Below are 18,052 nucleotides of genomic sequence, written 5' to 3'. Positions count from 1 at the left end.
TGATTACGCTGGTTTAAATGATGACTCAAGAGACGAATACTGACTTTGCATTTTTTTTCCCCCTTTTTGCAATGGTTTCCTAATGAGACTTCTTAAAATCTATTCTAATTTTCTCTTGGATAAATTGTAATGTAGACCCTAAGAGCTGAGCGCAAAATCCATTCTTTCAAATGAGTGACTTTTGGTTTGGAAAATTGGAAGGACCCATTTCATATGATCTGATGGTTTTTGAATGTGAATTTCTCAGTGGGTTGCCTTTCCTTCCTGCATACCCTCTAAGATGTAATTAGTTATTTTCCTCTCCTTTCTTCAGATAACTGAGGATGATTCTTATGTGTAGTTGCTAAACAAAATCAAAGGATGTGGTTTTTGGAGAGAAAAAAAAAACATAATGGTATGGGAATCCACTGCATTACTTTTGTGTAATATGGCACAACTGAATTCAATTTCTTTTGGAGATTCATGTCTCCCAAAGCTGATTGCTTTGTTTGAAAGAAGTGACGTTCTTAAGGAAAGGCGGTCTTCTTTCTCTCAAGGAAGTCCTGTGCTGAAATGAGTGAGCATTGCTGGAGACATAAGAGAGCTCCTAATTTGTGAGAACGATTCTCATGCTTGATATTTTGTCTTCTTCCTATATCAGCTTTAATAATAAAGAGTGTACATCAGCTGGAAGTCTTTTTCTGTATTAAGTAACTTTCAGTGGATTTCTCTTCCATATCCATAGCCATCTCCATTTTATTACAGATTCATTTCAGGCATCCCTAATATATTTAGGCAGGTCTGTTACCCATTACAGCCCTTATTTATTTATTTTTGTCTTTTGTTGAACCTAGATTTCACTAGTTTTACTTTATGTCCTGTAGTGATTAGGCTGAAGGAGATTCCCCCATCTCTTCCAATATGTATCCCCTGCCTTCTCCAGAGCACAGAGCTCTGGCTTGATTGTTCCTTAAATGGAAGCCTGTTCAGAAACTGGCTCATACTTTGTTGCTCTTCTCCATCCTTTTTCCATCTTTTCTTTTTGAGGTGGGGTGCCAAAGCTGCCCACAGAATCAAAGACGTAAGCAACATACGGGGTTCATAGATCTCTGTGTACTGGAGTTCCTTCGTCCTTTCCTAATATTTATTTCAGGAAAAAAAACAAAACCAACCAAACAAAAGCCTTGGTTTAAGCATTCTCATATTTCAAGTTGACATCACCATGACTTTAAGTGCTGACTTCTGATTAGAAGAATGGCAGCATAGCTTAGAACATGAGAGAATTCATGGTAGCAGCAACACGTGAGTTTGTCCATTGGTTTTGTTGAAAGCTGCAGTCTGTGGGCAGTTAACTGCAAGCTGGCATCAAGAGCTCATCACACTGTGATAATGTATGATATCTGAAAAGTTTGTTCTTCTTTCACTTTCATAGATCCGCCTCCTGTTTTACAAAGCACCGATGGCAACTGGGTAGCTTTGCAGAATGTCTCTTTGCCTCGCCCTCGAATGCTCGCCAAACCAAAGAGTCAAGTATTTGAAGCTTTGGAGAATGAATCCAGCGTTGTGTCTGCTTATGATGAGATGGGCTCAGACAGCAAGGACGATTACGACTGGAATGTGGCCTTGAACAAGCTGCGGCGGAGACCTCGGCAATTACCAGATGATTTCTATTGTACCAATTCCCGGTATGATTCTGAATGGGTTTATGGCAATGATCAGTACCAGGCAGTCACCTCACCTTCCTCTGGGTTATACACTAATACTGAGACACTCTTCTCTGATTCTGAAACGTCATCAGTAAACTCTTCCCAGGAAGCTAAAGGACCTAACAGACTTCTCTGGTTACAAAGCAGAACTCAGAGCGATGTGCCCAGAATGGAAAAAAAGCATTTCCATGGAGAACTGGATGTAAATTTCAACCCACAGGCAACCAGCTTGGAGTATTCAGATAGCAGTGAGACTGAAGAAGTTCAGTATGATCTAGAAAAGAGATCAAGAAGGTGGAGAAAGAACAAAACAATCTCTGAAGAGTTATGTGAAGGAAAAAATCACACAAAAGGCAACGTGAAGAATTTAAGTCAGGTAATTGTGATCTTACTGAATGCATTCTAAAAAAAAATATCTAGGCAAAACTAATTAAACTGTGCTGGCAGTAACATATGAATTGTGAGTGGGAGCTGGAATGTTCTTGCAAGCCTTATCTTTGTCATGCCTCATAACCGAGGAGAAACCAGAGGTAAAGTGTTAAATATACCATGAACAGGCTTTGCTTCTTTCTCAGATATGCCACTTCCATACGATCAGTTGCATCAGTAATGCTGAAAAATACAGTGCTCCTTAAGAAAAAGTCAGAATTTGCCAACAACCAACAAATGTTGAGTAATCAACTTGTAGGTTTTGTTTGTTTTACTCCTTTGTTCTTGGAGTAAGAACTAACTCACATGCCTGGGAGTCCTCACCCTGCTGCTTGCAAATGTCCTGGTGCAGGATAAAGTGAGCAGTAGAAATGCAGGAAGGAGTGATTTTGAAATATGGTCCAAATACTGTCTGCTTTTAATTAATCACTTGATTGTTTCAGTTCTGGTGTGTTATGGTGAGTGTTCACAAACTGCTTCCATTTAAGTGATTTGAATTTAAGAAGCAAACAGAATGTTAGTGCTCTGACTTGAAAAAACAACAACACTGATCATAGAACTTAAAGTCATCAAAGCAATCCCAAAACATTTATCTTAAACATGTAGGAGATGACATGAAAGCAAAGAAGTCTTCTCTGTTTAGGATTTATTCAAGCCAGAGGCTGGTATTATGTAAGGAATCCAGTTGTCCCCCAGCATTTATCTGCCATGCAGGCATGCTTCTCAGTCTGGTGGGGGAGAATGCTAACCCCTTGTCTGGTTCCATTTCCTGTGTCCTACTCCTCTCACCTCCTATAGCTGGATCATTGCTGTGATACTGCAGTGGTGAGTCTGAAGCAAGGAGATAAATGCCGTCTTCTCCCTATACTTCTGATCACAATCTGATCTTTAAAGCTGTCTGAGCAGTGTTAGGATGTCTGGAATTGTTTGCTTTTGCTACTAGCCCGTATCTCTCCAGGAAACAATTGATACATATCTCTCCTGGTACAACTGATCTTTGGTCAAGATCGGGGTTCTAGGTTTTAAGCAGGCTTTTAATGTAGGATAAACTGTAGTTAATTCTGTATGTATCCATCTGCTTCTAGGAGGCAGGTGTGGGTGTTCTGCGCTGACTCATTTATAGTCGTGTCCTCATATGTTTATAAGCTACAGATTTTGAAGGGGACTTTGATATGTGATATGCTCTAGCAGCACTTCAGTGGCCATTAAAGGCCTCTTAGCGCATCAGATGGGATGTTCTAGGGACTTTTCCAGGGACTCCACAAGGACTATATTTTGTACACAGACATCTGTCTTTCCATTTCTGGCTTCACGTATTTGTGCATGTTCTGTGTGTGTCTATTTTGTATTCTGGCTTCCTATTTCTACTGTTCTGTTGTAGATAAATCCTGCAGATGTTCCTCCAATGGAGAGCAGAAAAGTTGGGTGCCTCCAGATGCATGTGACTGCATCCTTCAGCAGACCAGTTTGTGTCTCAGAGTGGATTTGAGCTATTATAGTAAATGAACCAGGCATCATTTCCATTTCTTGGAAAAATAAAACTAAAGGGATGCGGGGATTTCATGTGATCCCCAAAGTACTGCCTTGATGTAGGTAGAACCATGGAGGCTACATCAGAGAGAGACCTAAGTGTAAACAGTTTGCAAAAAGTGGTAGCATACGTGCGTAGTGAACTGCTGACTGTCAGCTTAAGGAAGTTTCATTGTGTAGTTTTCATTCTGTGTAGATTTTCACATGCTGAGATCAAAGAGAATTTGCTGAAAACACACCAAATTGCATCATGACGTCAGACAGTGAACAGCTGATCACATGTAAATTGTGGTGAAGAAATATACTCCTTCCATATTTTATTGCATCGTAGTAATAACACGGTAACTTCTTAACAGTTATGTTTTCATCCATGTCTTAGAAGATTTCAGTTTAGCGGTCTAAGCACTGGGCTTTCTTTTTTAATTTGTTTCTTTACTACACTATTTTCATCATCGTTATTGTTGGGGCTTTATTGGCTTTCATTATCATTTTGAGAGGAGACATTGCTTAGTGTAGCTGTAGTTCTTAGATGCCTGATGGAAAGTAGAGTCACTTAATTGCTTCCAGTGATGAGGGTACCCTCATAGCAAGTTTGATTCTTTTATCAGAAGACCTTCGCCATACACTGTAGCTTTCCTGCCCTGCAGCCAGGTAAGGAGTAGCGCTGTGGGACTGCTGGTGCCCACAGGATGGTGCTCAGGGTTTATTTATGGGATCAGGTGTCCTGAAATTGCCCCAGTTCTCACTGAGAATCTGCCTGCAAACTCACAATCTGCGTCATCTTCACCTGAGAACTGGAGTTTCTAATCTGTTTCCTATTCAAATGATTCTTTTTTGTCCAGGGTTTATAGTACAGCAGTAACTTCTGGATCCTCAGAGGCAGTATTTGTCTTGCTTGCTTTATTTTGAGGCTTTTGCCTTCACTGAGATTACTCTGAGTTATCAGCCATTTGCTTGCAAGGGTTTGTCCAGTGTGTATTAGGAAAAGTGCATTTCCTATTTCATTGTCTGCCGAAGGATTTACACTTGTGTTAAACCTACTTGATTTACTTCTAGTGTGGCTATGTCAGAGCCTCAGGCTCTGCTCTCAGATAAACCAGCAGCCCTTTCATTCTTGTTTGCAGATGTTAGTGTTATTTACTGCTGATACATGCTAATAGGAACTTGCACAATGATTTATAGGAACAGAAGGATGTCACTAAACTTAGCAGATAGATCAAAAGTGTGACCAGTAAAGAATAATGAAGTTTAAGAGAGCTTCTATTAAATAAATAATACCTTCCATTGTCTTTATTATTTTTATTCATTGTCACGGATTCTAATGCATTACCCACAAAGGAGGTTACATTTCATCACAAATAGTCAAGCACAATTCAAGCAGCCCAGCAATAACAGAAGCAGCAAAATGGAGCGTTCCAGGATATCATTATCTCTGCATGTAGGTAGGAGCTGACAATTCCTACAAATGTAAATACTCCAGCTGCTAAATGTGAGGAGGCTGGGAAGCAGAAAGATGGGTAATAAGAATCCAGCTGTAAGAAAATAAACACCCGCAAAGTGTGTCCTCCCACAGGACTCTATGCTGATGTTCTATATCTGCATAGAATGGGGAGTTTTTTTGGTGTGCTGATGGACAGTTGGCTGAATATGAGCCAGCAGTGTGCCCAGGTGGCCAAGAAGGCCAGTGGCATCCTGGCTTGTGTCAGGAATGGTGTGGTGAGCAGGACTAAGGAAGTCATCCTGCCCCTGTACTCGGCATTGATGAGGCCTCACCTTGAGTACTGTGTTCAGTTTTGGGCACCTCAGTACAGAAAGGACATGGAGGTACTGGAGCAGGTCCAGAGAAGGGCAACGAGGCTCGTGAAGGGCTTGGAGAATCAACCCTATGAGGACAGGCTGAGGAAGCTGGGACTGTTTAGTCTGGGGAAAAGGAGGCTGAGGAGAGACCTTATTGCTCTCTTCCAGTATCTGAAGGGTGCTTACAGAGAGAGTGGGGCAGGTCTCTTCTCACTGGTGACAGGTGACAGGATGAGGGGAAATGGCCTCAAGTTGTGCCAAGGTAAGTTTAGGTTGGATATTAGGAAACACTTCTTTACAGAAAGGGTAGTTAAACACTGGAATAGACGTTGAGTCACAGTCCCTGGATGTGTTTAAGAGCCGTTTGGATGTGGTGCTCAGAGATACGATTTAGCAGAGGGTTGTTAGAATTAGGGTACTATGGTTAGGCTGCAGTTGGACTTGATGATCTTTAAGGTCTTTTCTAACCTGAGTAATTCTATGATTCTATGATTCCCTTGCAGTCTCAACTCCAGGCTAAACCATACTCTTCCTGCCCTTGCTTGAGGAAGCCTACACTCGTGGTGCAAAGCTGTCAGAACTCACTAGCAAGTCTTGTAATCCTAAACCACATCATCTGGAAGCAGGAGAGTAGATCTTTGGAGGCACCTATTAAATAAATGCCCAAATGCCCAAATTAAAGAGGGATTCTAGTAATTAGCTGAGACTAGGTAACTAAGAATGAATATCTCAGATTAATGAATTGCATCTCCTCAAATACAAATGCGCTGTAAATTATCTAAATGGTGATAGTTCTTCTCCGAATTACTGGATAGATGGATTCAGCAGCAAATTTCAGATCTCATAGTAGTTTAGTGGTATGCATTTTTCATTACCAAATTGTAACACTAAGCTGTGAAAGTGCCAGAGAATACGGTACAGTTTACTGTATGAGAGATGAAGGCTGACACTGCGAACATGTCAGTCCATGAAGAGCAGTTGAATGAGGAGGATTTGAGGGAATCATCAGAGTTTAACATTTTCTGTGAGAACTGGAGGCAATTAATCCATCCATAAACACTGCTGCCGAGGCTGCAGAGAGAGACTAGCTGTGCAAAGCAAATCTGCTTATGTATTTCCAAATAAACGACAGAGAAAATGCAGCTTTTAGTCTCTCCAGCCGTGTCTGGTCCTGTCGCAGTAAGAAAGCACAAGGCAAATTTCCTGCCAAATAGGAATAATTTCCTGTCTGAAGATTGCCCCAAACCATTATCTTAGATCTGCTGCCACTTCCAGGACCCAGGCTGTGTTCTTTATAGCCTCCTCCTGGATGGCAGAAAAAAATAAAGCCTTCTCTGCACACAATTAAATGTTGAGCAGGCACCATTCCAGGCAGGCAGGTAAAAGGATTTTGCTTTCTTTCTGTTCAGCCTGCAAAGTGAGAAACTTGTGGTCGGGTCTGTTTTTAACCCACCATATTTAACCAAACATCTGAGTGCTTTCACCTTTAAGGATTCAGAGGTAAGAAAAGAAGATGCCCCTGAAGGCTGTCGTTGTTCTAAGGAGGCTGGTGTTTGGAAAATAATTATATCTTTAGTGGGTCCACTGATGTAACGATCACTGGGAAAGCTGAAAATCTTAATAAATGTTGCTTTAAAAAAGAAGTTATTTTTCAAACCTTGCTTTCAGTAACCCCTTAGGAAAGTAAAGAGTAATGCTCAAGGCCAGCAGACAAGGAAGGTAGACACGACTGCCAGGTTGACACAGTAAGCTACTTCTCACACTTCGGTTTCCTTATATGCACCGTAACTGAGAGTGATGACAGTGAAGTACTGGGAATGAGAAATGCCATTTATGCTTTCATTTCATTAGCTGTACTGAGATCTGTAGTGATTTTGGTAGCTCCATTCAATGTGATATAAAAGCCGGGAATGACAAACATTATCCAACAGGTTTAGGTTTGCTGGCCTTTCTCTCTAAGGATGTGGTAATTATTTTTCAGCCCACATTGTTTGCTTTCTTTCTAGCCTGTCTGCACACTGATTGTGTCTATACCCTATTCTATGAAACTGCTTTCCTTTTGTAGCTGTACCATAATTACACTGTTCTAATTTCTTCATAGGATTTGGATGATTTATCAGAAACAGATAGAAGCAGTGAGGATCAACATCATAATATCAAGCCTGAACTGATGGAAGAGGAGCTTAAATCCAGGTTATTTCAGCTCGCTGCTAAAATGAGTGACAAAGAAACATCTTCTGGTGAAGAACAAGAGTCTGAACCTAGAACAGACCCTGAAAACCAGAAGGAAAGTTTGTCCTCAGAAGAAAATGGCAGAAGTATTCAGGAGGAGTTAAAGAAGGTAAGCGCTTATTATAAGGAAGTGGGTCCAGTGCTGTAGCAGTTATAATCCAGAAAGAGGAACTTGTGTCTAGAAAATCAGTCATGGTTGATTAAAAAAAAACTTCAGCCCATGAAGTACTTCTGAGCTTGCAGCTCTTGTGCAGGTAAAGCTTTGACTGTTCCTTCCTGTGAGCCTACAGCATCAACTCAGAAGGAGTGAACTTTGTGTACTGTTCAGTGACTGATCCACTAGTGGAATTATGTCTCTTTATACTGACGGAGAATCTGCTCATAGGTTTTTATTTAAAATTACATCCATATTTCCTTTTCTTTCTCCAGATTGTTTAAGTTTTTTTCAGTCCTGCTGTTTGCACTCCTTAATATTGTTCAGCTCATTCTGATGTTATAGATTCTTCTTTTGTCTCTATTTGTAGGAATATTCTGTGCTTACTTAGAACATTACAGCCCTTTTATGCTGTCAAATAATAAGCTCCCGTCAGTAGTGACATATTCTAGCAAAATGGCAATCTAGTGCCAGATAATGGATAATTCAATTCATAATGGAGGAGATCTTCCACTCATTTCACCCATACAATAAGAAGTCTGACTTCAGTGTCATCCCACAGGACTTAACATACAGTCTTTTCCTGTTTCTGAACTTCTTTTCATATTGTAGGTTGCCATGTTCAACCATTTTTTTTTGCTCAGTTCAGCACAAAAACCAAAGATGAGCTAAATTTAACATGTAGCGGGGGGGTAATCTCTTTCCTTTGTCTGTTAGATGCTGATGGCCTTCTTTTCTGCAAGGGCACATGTCTGGCTTATGTGCAACTTGATGTCTTCCAGGATCGTATTTCCTTTTCCATCAAGCTACTTTCCAGCCAGATAGTCTCCAGCCTATGCTGATACAAGGGAAATTCCTCCCCAGATGCAGGATTTGGATTTCCGTATGTTGAACTTCATGAAATTCCCTTCAGCCTGTTTCTCCAGCTTGTCAATGTCCTTATGAATGGCAAGAAGGCCATCTCAGGTCTCAACCACTGCTCCTAATTTAGGGTACACTCTGACTCAGTGTTTCTGATAATGATGAGAATAAACAATACTGGTCCCAGTACTGGCGACAGTGGTATACAACTAATGACTGCCTTTCAGTTGGACTTAAAACCTCTCAATACAATCATTTCAGACCAGCAGTTTTCTAACCCAGTCCATACTTGTTCAGTTCACATATGAGGATATTATGAGAGACAGTACTGAAAGCTTCATTAAAGCCCAGATATCATTTAATGCTCTCTTTGAGTCCAGTGAAGTAGTCATTTACTTCATTGTATAAAGCAATCACATTGGCCAGGTGTGATTTTCCTTTCATAAATCCATGCTGACTACTCCCAGTCACCTTCTTGTCTTTCATATGTTTCAAAGTGGCTTCCAGGAGGATTTGCTTCTGGATCAGTGCTCAACAACATCCCCCACACTATCGTCATCTTTCAGAGATGAAGAAGAGCGGTTTCCCAATGCCAAGGGTCAGCTCCCTCAGCTGTGGTGAGCATGCCCCATCAAGTCTTATGAACATGCATATATGCCATATATTCTTTTTATCATGTGAGTAAAATACATTTCAAGTTATGGATAATAAAGAAGTGGCCAAGTCATGTTCAGAGCTGAGTTTCTATGCAGTCAAGACCCCGAGAGGTGAGAAGCTACACAACAAACAGTGACAAGCCTGAGTGGATCTGGGAGATAAGAACATTTGACTAGTGAGAGGCAGCACTGGACTCCTTATGTGGACATGTTGACCATCACTGACTGAAATAAAAAGCCCTTCTGGGAGCAAGAACATGAACAGAAATGAATTATCTGTCTAAGGTGAATGTCCCATTTCCATCAAGAAGGATGGAGAGTGCCTTTGCCTAGGATAATCTATGGATGTATCTCTAAACTCTTTACTCCTAGGGTCTGCCTCAAGCCTGTGCTTGTGTATATTCTTACCTCCAGACTCTTACCTGCCATACACTGGAAGTAGCTGCTGTTTTATCTTCACTGTTTGGCTTGATGTCTCCATGTTTCCCATTTCTCTGAATGGAAGCTGTAGATTTTTGGCTTAAAACAACTTGATGAAGTTCCCCAGTAACCACTGGGGAAGAAGAAATGAAATGCTTAAACTGAGTAAATTGGTGCACTCTCTACAGATGTTTGGAAACTCCTGCCTCTAGTGGTGGCTTTAAGGCAGAGCAGTTATATTAGGTAGATGGAATTTTCACATCCTATATGTGGTGTACTTACTCAGTGCACCTACAGAGTACTACTTGTTTTATATACATATATCTTACTTTAACATTTGTATGTCAATTATTTAAAAAAATGTACTTCTTAATACATTTTTCACAGTAAAACTTTCTTAAGTTTAAAAGAGAAGAGATGTATGGTATTCAGGAAAACAATGCTCACAGTTCCTCATTTTTTATTGATGCTTGCTGAAGAAAACTCTTAGCCATTCATCATCGCAGTATGTATTATTTTCGCTTATAATGAAGAAACCAAAATATCCCAGTACTGTACACAGTCATGGCTTCATAGGAATTGAGAGCTGAACTTGCTTCAGCTTTATGGCAACAGACTGCTTTTGTTCTTATTCCTGAGAGTCATCAATATAGGTAATTTAAATCCTCTGACACATACCTTGTCTTTGGAAAGGTGACGGATCAACATCCTTCAGTGCGATACTGAAGTTGATAGTGTATAAAATTAGTTATGGCTATGGTAATCTGAAATGCAAAGACATATCAAACTCGGAGTAGAACAGAATAGAACAGAATAGTTCCATCAGAAGGGACCTTCAGCGATTGTCCATTCCAACTGCCTGACCACCTCAAGACCACCCAGAATCTAGAGCATATATAAACATGCATTAACTAGCAAATGAGTAGTTGACATGTCTCGATGAAGACAAGCACAAAGAACATATTTTCAGGGAACCAGTAGTTGCAGATGCCTCAAAAGTCAGAGGCCCTTGTAAACTGTCATCTTTAAAAGCCTGTCTTTTGAAGAATACATGTATATGGAATTACAGGTCTTGTAGGCTGATGTTTGACATTCTCAGCCAGGGACCCAATCTTCTGATATGGGCGTGAAGTTTCAAAGTAAATCTACAGTTGCTCTAACTGAGCAAAGCTTTGTTGCCTACGGCCCACTTGAAGATTCTGAGCACACACTAAACACTGTATTTTAGTATATTTTAGTGCTGTTTTTAGTATATTTTTAGTATATTCTAGCTGTGCTGCCTTTGTTAGCTATTAGTTTTCTGTTCTCAAGCTCTATTCTGGAACACATTACCAACCTTAAATCACAGAGAATTACTAATTACAGTACACCTGACCAACAGAATAAGATTTCAAAAAGCATGCATCTTCTGTTGAGTTACTGGCAGTTGAGTACTTTGTGCTCATGAAAATCTGTTTTCTACGTCTACACCTTTAAGAGTCTAGAGTTGTGTTTTTTAGTGGAAGCCAGGAATCTCATGTAATCACAATGATTATACGATGCTTTAAAAATACTTAGTATATTAAGACTTCTGTCAATGAGAAAAGTTGGCACACCTTATGTCTTCAGTGGAGAGTTAGCTGAAGTTGGACATCCATGGATTTTCAGTTCTTCCTTCCAATTGAGCTTTTGCATTGTACATTTGCCTTTAAGATACAAGATGGAAAATGCTGACCTGTGAGATACTTGTTTAAATCATGTATGATACTTGAGGGTTTAAACGAGTATTAATTAACACTGGCTAATTTTATGACTTAAACTTTTGTAGAATCTCAGCACAACCATCTTCAACATTTCAGTCTGTGATTGCCTAAAACGGACTCTACAGCACATATAAACCCACAGCATGCTTGTTTTTATAGGTAATGCTTTGTGCTTATTAAGTTACAGAAGCAGTCTGTGGTCTTTTACCAGTATGCAGACCCCTAAAAAGCCTGCTCATCCCAGCTGCATAATGAAAGGCCATAGGGATCTTTTTCTTTCCCCCCACTAATCCCATAGCCAATTAAAAGAAAGCAAAAAAAAAAAGCAAATAATGGGTCAGGTCTGCATTTCATGGAACAGCCAAGAATTGCATCCTAGAAAGCAGTTTGATCAGTACCTGAGTAAATGTCTAAATCCTCAGTTCGACATAGAAGTCGAGTGTGTGTTCTAGTTTTTGCTGGACACAAATGCTGTTCATGAGATTTCTCCCAGATATTACTTATTGATTTTCACTGTGCAAAATTAAGTTGATTCTGAGTGTATTTTGTCAAAATCTGAGTCTGATTTCAAGCAAAATAGTTGCTTCAAAAAGCAGAATTATAATTTATTATTATTTTTTTTTAAGTTTTAAATAATGGACAGTGACTGTGATCCACCAATTCTGACACCTTCTGGGCTCGATGCAGCTGCCTATGTCTGGATTTCTTGTCCATCTGCGATGTGTTGAGGTATCCCACAGGATCGCTAGCTGCTAGTCAGGGGAAGGCATGTCTCTCATGAGCAGACTTAAGTAAGTTAGGGAGATTAAGGTAAACCTCCTGACTTGACTCTGGAGAGTGGTAGTATGAAGGGTTTTATGCGTTTGTTTTGGGACAGTGAACTCCAGGAGAGGGAATGCAGTAAGCAGTTAAGAAGTGAGTTGGCACAAGGCATCTCAATTAAGCACAAGTGTTTCAGGCATGAGTAACTGGCATAAGCAGAGTGCGTTCCCTTTTGTAATGTGAAACACACACAGCATCCAGAAATCGAAGAGATGGCTGACTTTTCTTAGCGCTGCTGCAAAAGTCTCCTGTTGCTAGTGGGGGGCTGATAGGGGGAAGTCTCCTGTTTCTGGGGGGGAAGGGGGTAGAAATCAATATTTGCATTCTGCTTTATTCTGTGAAAAAACTGTTATTTGCAAAATCTGTCCTAATGAGATCGGTTATTTTGAATATAAAATAAATTAGACATTGCTTTGTTTTAGATATTTTAGTAATGAGGGCAATACTTCCTAGTATTTTCTGTATTCCTGTGTTAGTTTCTTTGTCCTTGCGCTCATCCCAAAGTTCTAAGTCTGAAGCTTTATAAATATTAACCTCTGCAGATATTGACATAACTTTTCTGCCTTCTTATTTAACTGCTTTCCCACTCTCTAGGAAAAACAAAAGGCTTTTGATCTTCACTTAAAGCTGCAGTTTTTATCCACTGTATTGCAGCAGGTGAGAGCACTTTGTTTTGTCTGTGTCTTTTGACATCTCTTACATAGTACGTAAGAGATGCTACAAAGTGATATTGAGGGTTTCTTCATTTCCCAAGCAAAATTCTCGAATTCACATTGTTTTTCTAGAAATGTCAGGCCTGAAATAGCAAACCCTTGACTAGATTCAATGATCATTGCAGAAAACGGTCTTCTAATCAGAAGTATACCTATGTTATGACGGGAGTGATGAGCATGATGTAGATATTTGAAGCAGACTGGCTCTTATTTGGTTTCATTATGAGAAAATTCGCTTTTATCAGCAAAGAGCAGAGGGCACACATAATGTGTATTATCTTCATATTCCCACATCTTCATAGTCACATCTATTACAAAATTGGAAAGGAAAACTTTAGAAGTTGATTTCAGCAATACATTTTTGGCAGTTCCGGATCACAGTAGTCTCCGAAACTCTTTCTAAGCTCCCAGTTTAAAAGTGAATAAAACCCTGAATTCATTATAGCGCATAGACACTTTCTCTTTTTTGCTGCTAGTGTCTATTGCTTATCACTCTTTTAGGTGGGAACAGATCTCATACTCTGTGCTGTTTGAGTCTCAGTTTGTAAGAACAAAGTGTTAGAGCATATTTTTGTTTTGTTCACTAAATAAATGTATACTTACCATGTATTTTAAAATGCATGCTAGGACAGCAGATTTAATTCATTAGCTACAGTGTAGTATCAATAATTACCTTGCAGAACCAAAAAGAGAAAAATAGGCAATTGTGTACAATGATTCAGCTTTCCTTTTCTAAATGAGTGCTAAATGAGGATATTGATACTAAAGTCAAGGTAAGAAGTCTCAAATAGAAGAGTTATTTCTTAATAGCATAGTTTATTATTGTGCACTTGTCTTCCTTTCATTCTCAAGGGGAATTTTAGCTTCCTTTTCCAGTCTTTGTGGTGTTGATTGGTTGCAACACACTTTTAGGCCAAAAGACCTTTTGAATGTCAGGGTTGCTGACTGCCATTGATGGCTGGGCCTTGGTAGCTCTGTTCTTCCCACAGCATGATGTAGCCAGTATCCCCAGTCTTGCTTGCCCATGCAGAAAGACAAACTTTTGGTGGGCTTTTTGGGGCCTTCTCAAAGCTTTACAGTGAACTCCCACAGGCTTCAGAGAAGGGAAAAGGCAGATCTGGGTTCTGGTGTTGTTTTTTCAAGTCTGTATTCAGTCCAGTTACCCTGAAATGATGAATGAACCAGAAGCAAAACCAAACTTCTCCACAGCCCCACAAGCTCCCCACATGAAGAAGGTGAGGCCTATTGACTGAGAAACAGACTTGAGGCTGGAGCTGAATATAGCTGCAGTGCAGCTGACATGATCAAAACTGGCAGGACTCTTAGTAATAAAGAAAGTTCCCCTTGCTCTATTTCTTGATCTGTTGATGTCAGTTGTGCTTTAAGGAATAACTAGTTGCTGCCTTCCACAGCAGTTGTAACAGAGCTTAACAATAGTTTAATATTGACAGGAAGGGCTATCTTAGACCACAGAAACATCTGTACAAGCACTGATGGAAATGACAATAAAAGATGTTTCATGTGATGCTTTTATAGTTTTATGCAAAACATGCAGGCACACATATGTGTGTATTTGTTTGCACACTCACTTTTTTTAGTATTTCTTTGGTTTTAACGCTCTTCCACAAAGAACTGAAGGACCTGAGCTTCTCCTTTTGATGGCGTCTACATTTGTAAGCCTGAGCATTAATTATCATAAAAAGAGACAAATGGATGTTTTCTTCTTTCCACTAAGCTCTTAATCTCAAATTCAGTAGAAAATGAGATTCTCATAAATGGTGCATACACTCAAATTTGAATAATCTTTATATCAATTTAATTTGAGAAGAGCGATACTAACTGCCTATTGCAGTATCGCAGATGAAAACAGAATGCATTGCAGTGTTTCAGGAAGAATGGTTGTGCTTATTTTTTCTGTGCTAGCTGTTTGTAAATAGAGATTGCTGTCTGTGTATATCACATCTGTATTCTTTGCTCAACAAGACAGATAGGAGAGACTTTGTCATGGCGTGTTAGCTGTCTCTTTGAATGCCCTGTGGGTGTTAACAGTGACCTTTATTGCATGGGCAAGATAAATTAGACAGCCAAAGGTCTTTATAGCAATTTGAAATGTCCACCTACCAGGATGATTTTGGTACGCGTGTCTGTGAATTTAAAGTTATTTTTATAGAATCTCAGAACTCTCAAGTTTGATGTGATGGATGGAGAGAGGGGGTGTGAAACACCAAAATTCCTGATTTTTTCCTTTTTCCTTACATGCATGCATTCAATAATTTTCCCTAGAGTAGCTCACTGTGTTTGCAAGCTGACTGTTACCATACATGAGTGATTCAAACAGCTTTTGACAGCTGCTGAAGAAGAAATAGACACATTAGCGAAAACATGAACTGCGTATACAGTTTTTCCAGTTCGAGAACTCCTGAACGCTCGACATGTTTATTTCATGTCTTCCTCAAGCATGACATTGATCTTTTCTTACGTCTCTCAGCACGCAGCCCGAGGCAAAGCTGACTTCTGAATAGCCTTTAGCACAGAACTTCCACAAAGTTTAAGTGTAAATACTTCAAAATATTGCTCATGCTCTTCAGTTTTGTGAGATCTGCTTGTCAGAGGTACTCTAAGGAAGGTTGCTTTTAATGTCCCGGTTATTTGTCTGTGATATTTAGTGCTGTATCCTTGTCACACTGTAAAAGTAGAAGTTTCACGAGCTTAAATCAAAGCCGTAACTGTGACTCCTATGCCTAGATACCTGCAAGCCAGGATCAAAATACGTTCACTGAGACATGCACTTTATAAACATACATCTAGCTGCCTTGTGCAACATTTAATGTGATGCAGATGTTTGGTTTTAAAAGCCAAGCAGCATTTGCCACTAACAGCTTACCTCAGAAATCTATGAAAGCTAAAATCTGTATTTGCTTCTTGCTGAACTTTTCTTCTCCTGATCATACATATTGAGAATGTAGGGTATTTTACTCAAAGTCTTGATTTCATAAAGATTCCTATCAAAGAACATTTACCTGGAAAATAATAACCCTGTTATGCAGTACTTCGTAATAAGTGCCGCTATGTACTCTCTGATACTGGTGTAAGGAACCTTTTTCTAATTAGATTTAATCCATTTTGGAAATCCATCATTAGCTACAAAGGATAATTTAAAGAAGAAAGAAATAAAGAACACTAAAGTGAGGTTACAGTTCTTGAAATGGAGAATACACATCAGCAAAGATGATGAAGAAAATGTAGATGATGATGAAAATGCGGTGTCTGGCCTTTCTTCTGTCTTGTTCTCTACTGATAAAATAGAATAAGAATTAGGTACTTGTAAAAGCAAGTAATAAAGTAGCATTGATTTCCTCCTCTATCCTATAAAATTATTGATCTGTTTTTAACCTAATTGGCACTTGTGAACATAAATGGAAAAAAAACAGTCAGCTATTTATGGGATTCAAGTATTTGTTCTCCATAAGAGAGTCCTAGGCTTCCTTGTGCACAGCTGTCCTAACAAGCAAAAGATCTGTATGCAGTAGCATACAGTATTTGCTTTGTTCTCTTTCTTTTTTAATCTCATGTGTCCAATTATTTCTTGTAACTCAGAGAAGGAACAGTGCTAAGGATGCCTTAACGTACTAGTATACGACAATTGAGCACACGCTGCTGAAGAAGCAGTAGTTCAGTGAAAGTCTTATCTAACATAGAAATGAAAAGCAAACTGCAGGAAAGAGAATATGAGTTTTCCAGTTCAATCCCCCAGTGTTTCTGTGAATGACACTATTTTTCCCATATCCTGCTAAGAGGACAATCTGAAATATTGATTACTATAACGTTTACATTACAAAGTGTATAGGTGGATGGGTCCCTCATTCACATGCATAAGCATATGTGCATTTGAGGGATTAACTGAGTTTAGGTTGGAATTTCCCTCACCTTTAGGCAAAGCAGGACTGTATGTATTACATGTAAATTCAGTGATAGTGGTTGTGTTGGCTTCAAAAGACTGCCTTAATCACCGAACTGTATGGTTTAGATGTTGAGTTTGATGCTTGAGGGTACATCAGGTGAAATTTTGTTGCCATTGGAAGTTTTGTGCTGAAGGCTGAAGCTCTGTAAGAATCATCTGAATCGGGATGGGTAGTAACCAATTGCAAATCAGGAACACCGATGAAGAAAAAAGGCTTACATTTGGTTATTACGTTTTTGGAACATGGATTAAACTGCATGCTTTTCCTTGGTATTAGATATAGTTTATTTAACAAATATTTATGTGCTTATAGCTCAACCTTTCTTTTTTGGGGCCATCATACAATTCCTAGCAATCATCCGTATAAACTGTTGTCCTCACAGGGCTGCTGCAGATTGCACTCCCCTGTTTGTGGCTGCGGTAGGACGGCTCCTGTAGATAAGGAGACATGCTTCCACATCTGTTTGCCTGCAACCAAAAAAGAAGACTGTGGTTTAAAATCGGTTTTAAAAGCTATTGCAAAAATAGCTGTATCTAGCTGACTTGGAATTTAAAGCTAGATACGGGTATGTTCCTTTCACGTAAGGTTTGGAATAGCCCTCCAGTAGAAACTGTTGTGGAATAGTTGTGTATGTGTGTTATTTTGTCTGCTGTATTCGTGTGCATGTGCTGAAAAGGGAGAAATAGGTGCCTCAGCGACTAGCCAGGTGTATTGTTTTGGCATTTTTAAACCTACAGGTTTAAGCAAAACCATGCTATATAATATTCCTCTGTGCTAACATAGTGCTGTTTCCTCTCTCTACTCTTGTATCAAAACAGAAGTATTCTGCTGTCTCTCTCTGCAACATATCTACAGAGGTCCTGAAAGTCATCAACGCCACTGAAGAGCTGATAGCAGAATCCACCAGTCCCTGTGATTTCCCAGATGATGTTCAGGACAAGGGAAGAGGGACATTTCCACTGGGGACCGACCCCATCCGACTCGACGAGCAGCTCACCACATTGGAAGAAAATGTAAGAACACAAATCAGTGCGTGAGCGGGTGTAGTG

General features: G+C 39.6%; 1 protein-coding gene across 5 annotated transcripts in view; it reads left to right on the top strand.

The window, feature by feature from the left end:
• The window catches only part of MYRIP (myosin VIIA and Rab interacting protein), a 220,453-nt gene that overhangs the window by 194,287 nt on the left and 8,114 nt on the right, over positions 1-18,052 (top strand). For 3 of the 5 annotated variants that reach the window (XM_072329293.1, XM_072329295.1, XM_072329292.1), the window contains 4 exons: positions 1,412-2,061; positions 7,543-7,782; positions 12,923-12,985; positions 17,822-18,016. In XM_072329293.1, coding sequence (XP_072185394.1) covers positions 1,412-2,061; positions 7,543-7,782; positions 12,923-12,985; positions 17,822-18,016 — 1,148 coding nt within the window. The remainder of the gene's footprint in view (positions 1-1,411; positions 2,062-7,542; positions 7,783-12,922; positions 12,986-17,821; positions 18,017-18,052) is intronic. The other 2 variants (XM_072329294.1, XM_072329296.1) reach the window with 1 other exon arrangement.

The sequence above is a fragment of the Excalfactoria chinensis genome, chromosome 2, assembly GCF_039878825.1.
Source record: "Excalfactoria chinensis isolate bCotChi1 chromosome 2, bCotChi1.hap2, whole genome shotgun sequence".
Taxonomy (NCBI): domain Eukaryota; kingdom Metazoa; phylum Chordata; class Aves; order Galliformes; family Phasianidae; genus Excalfactoria; species Excalfactoria chinensis.
Note: the sequence above shows the minus strand (reverse complement) of the source record. Positions and strands in the feature narration are given on the sequence as shown.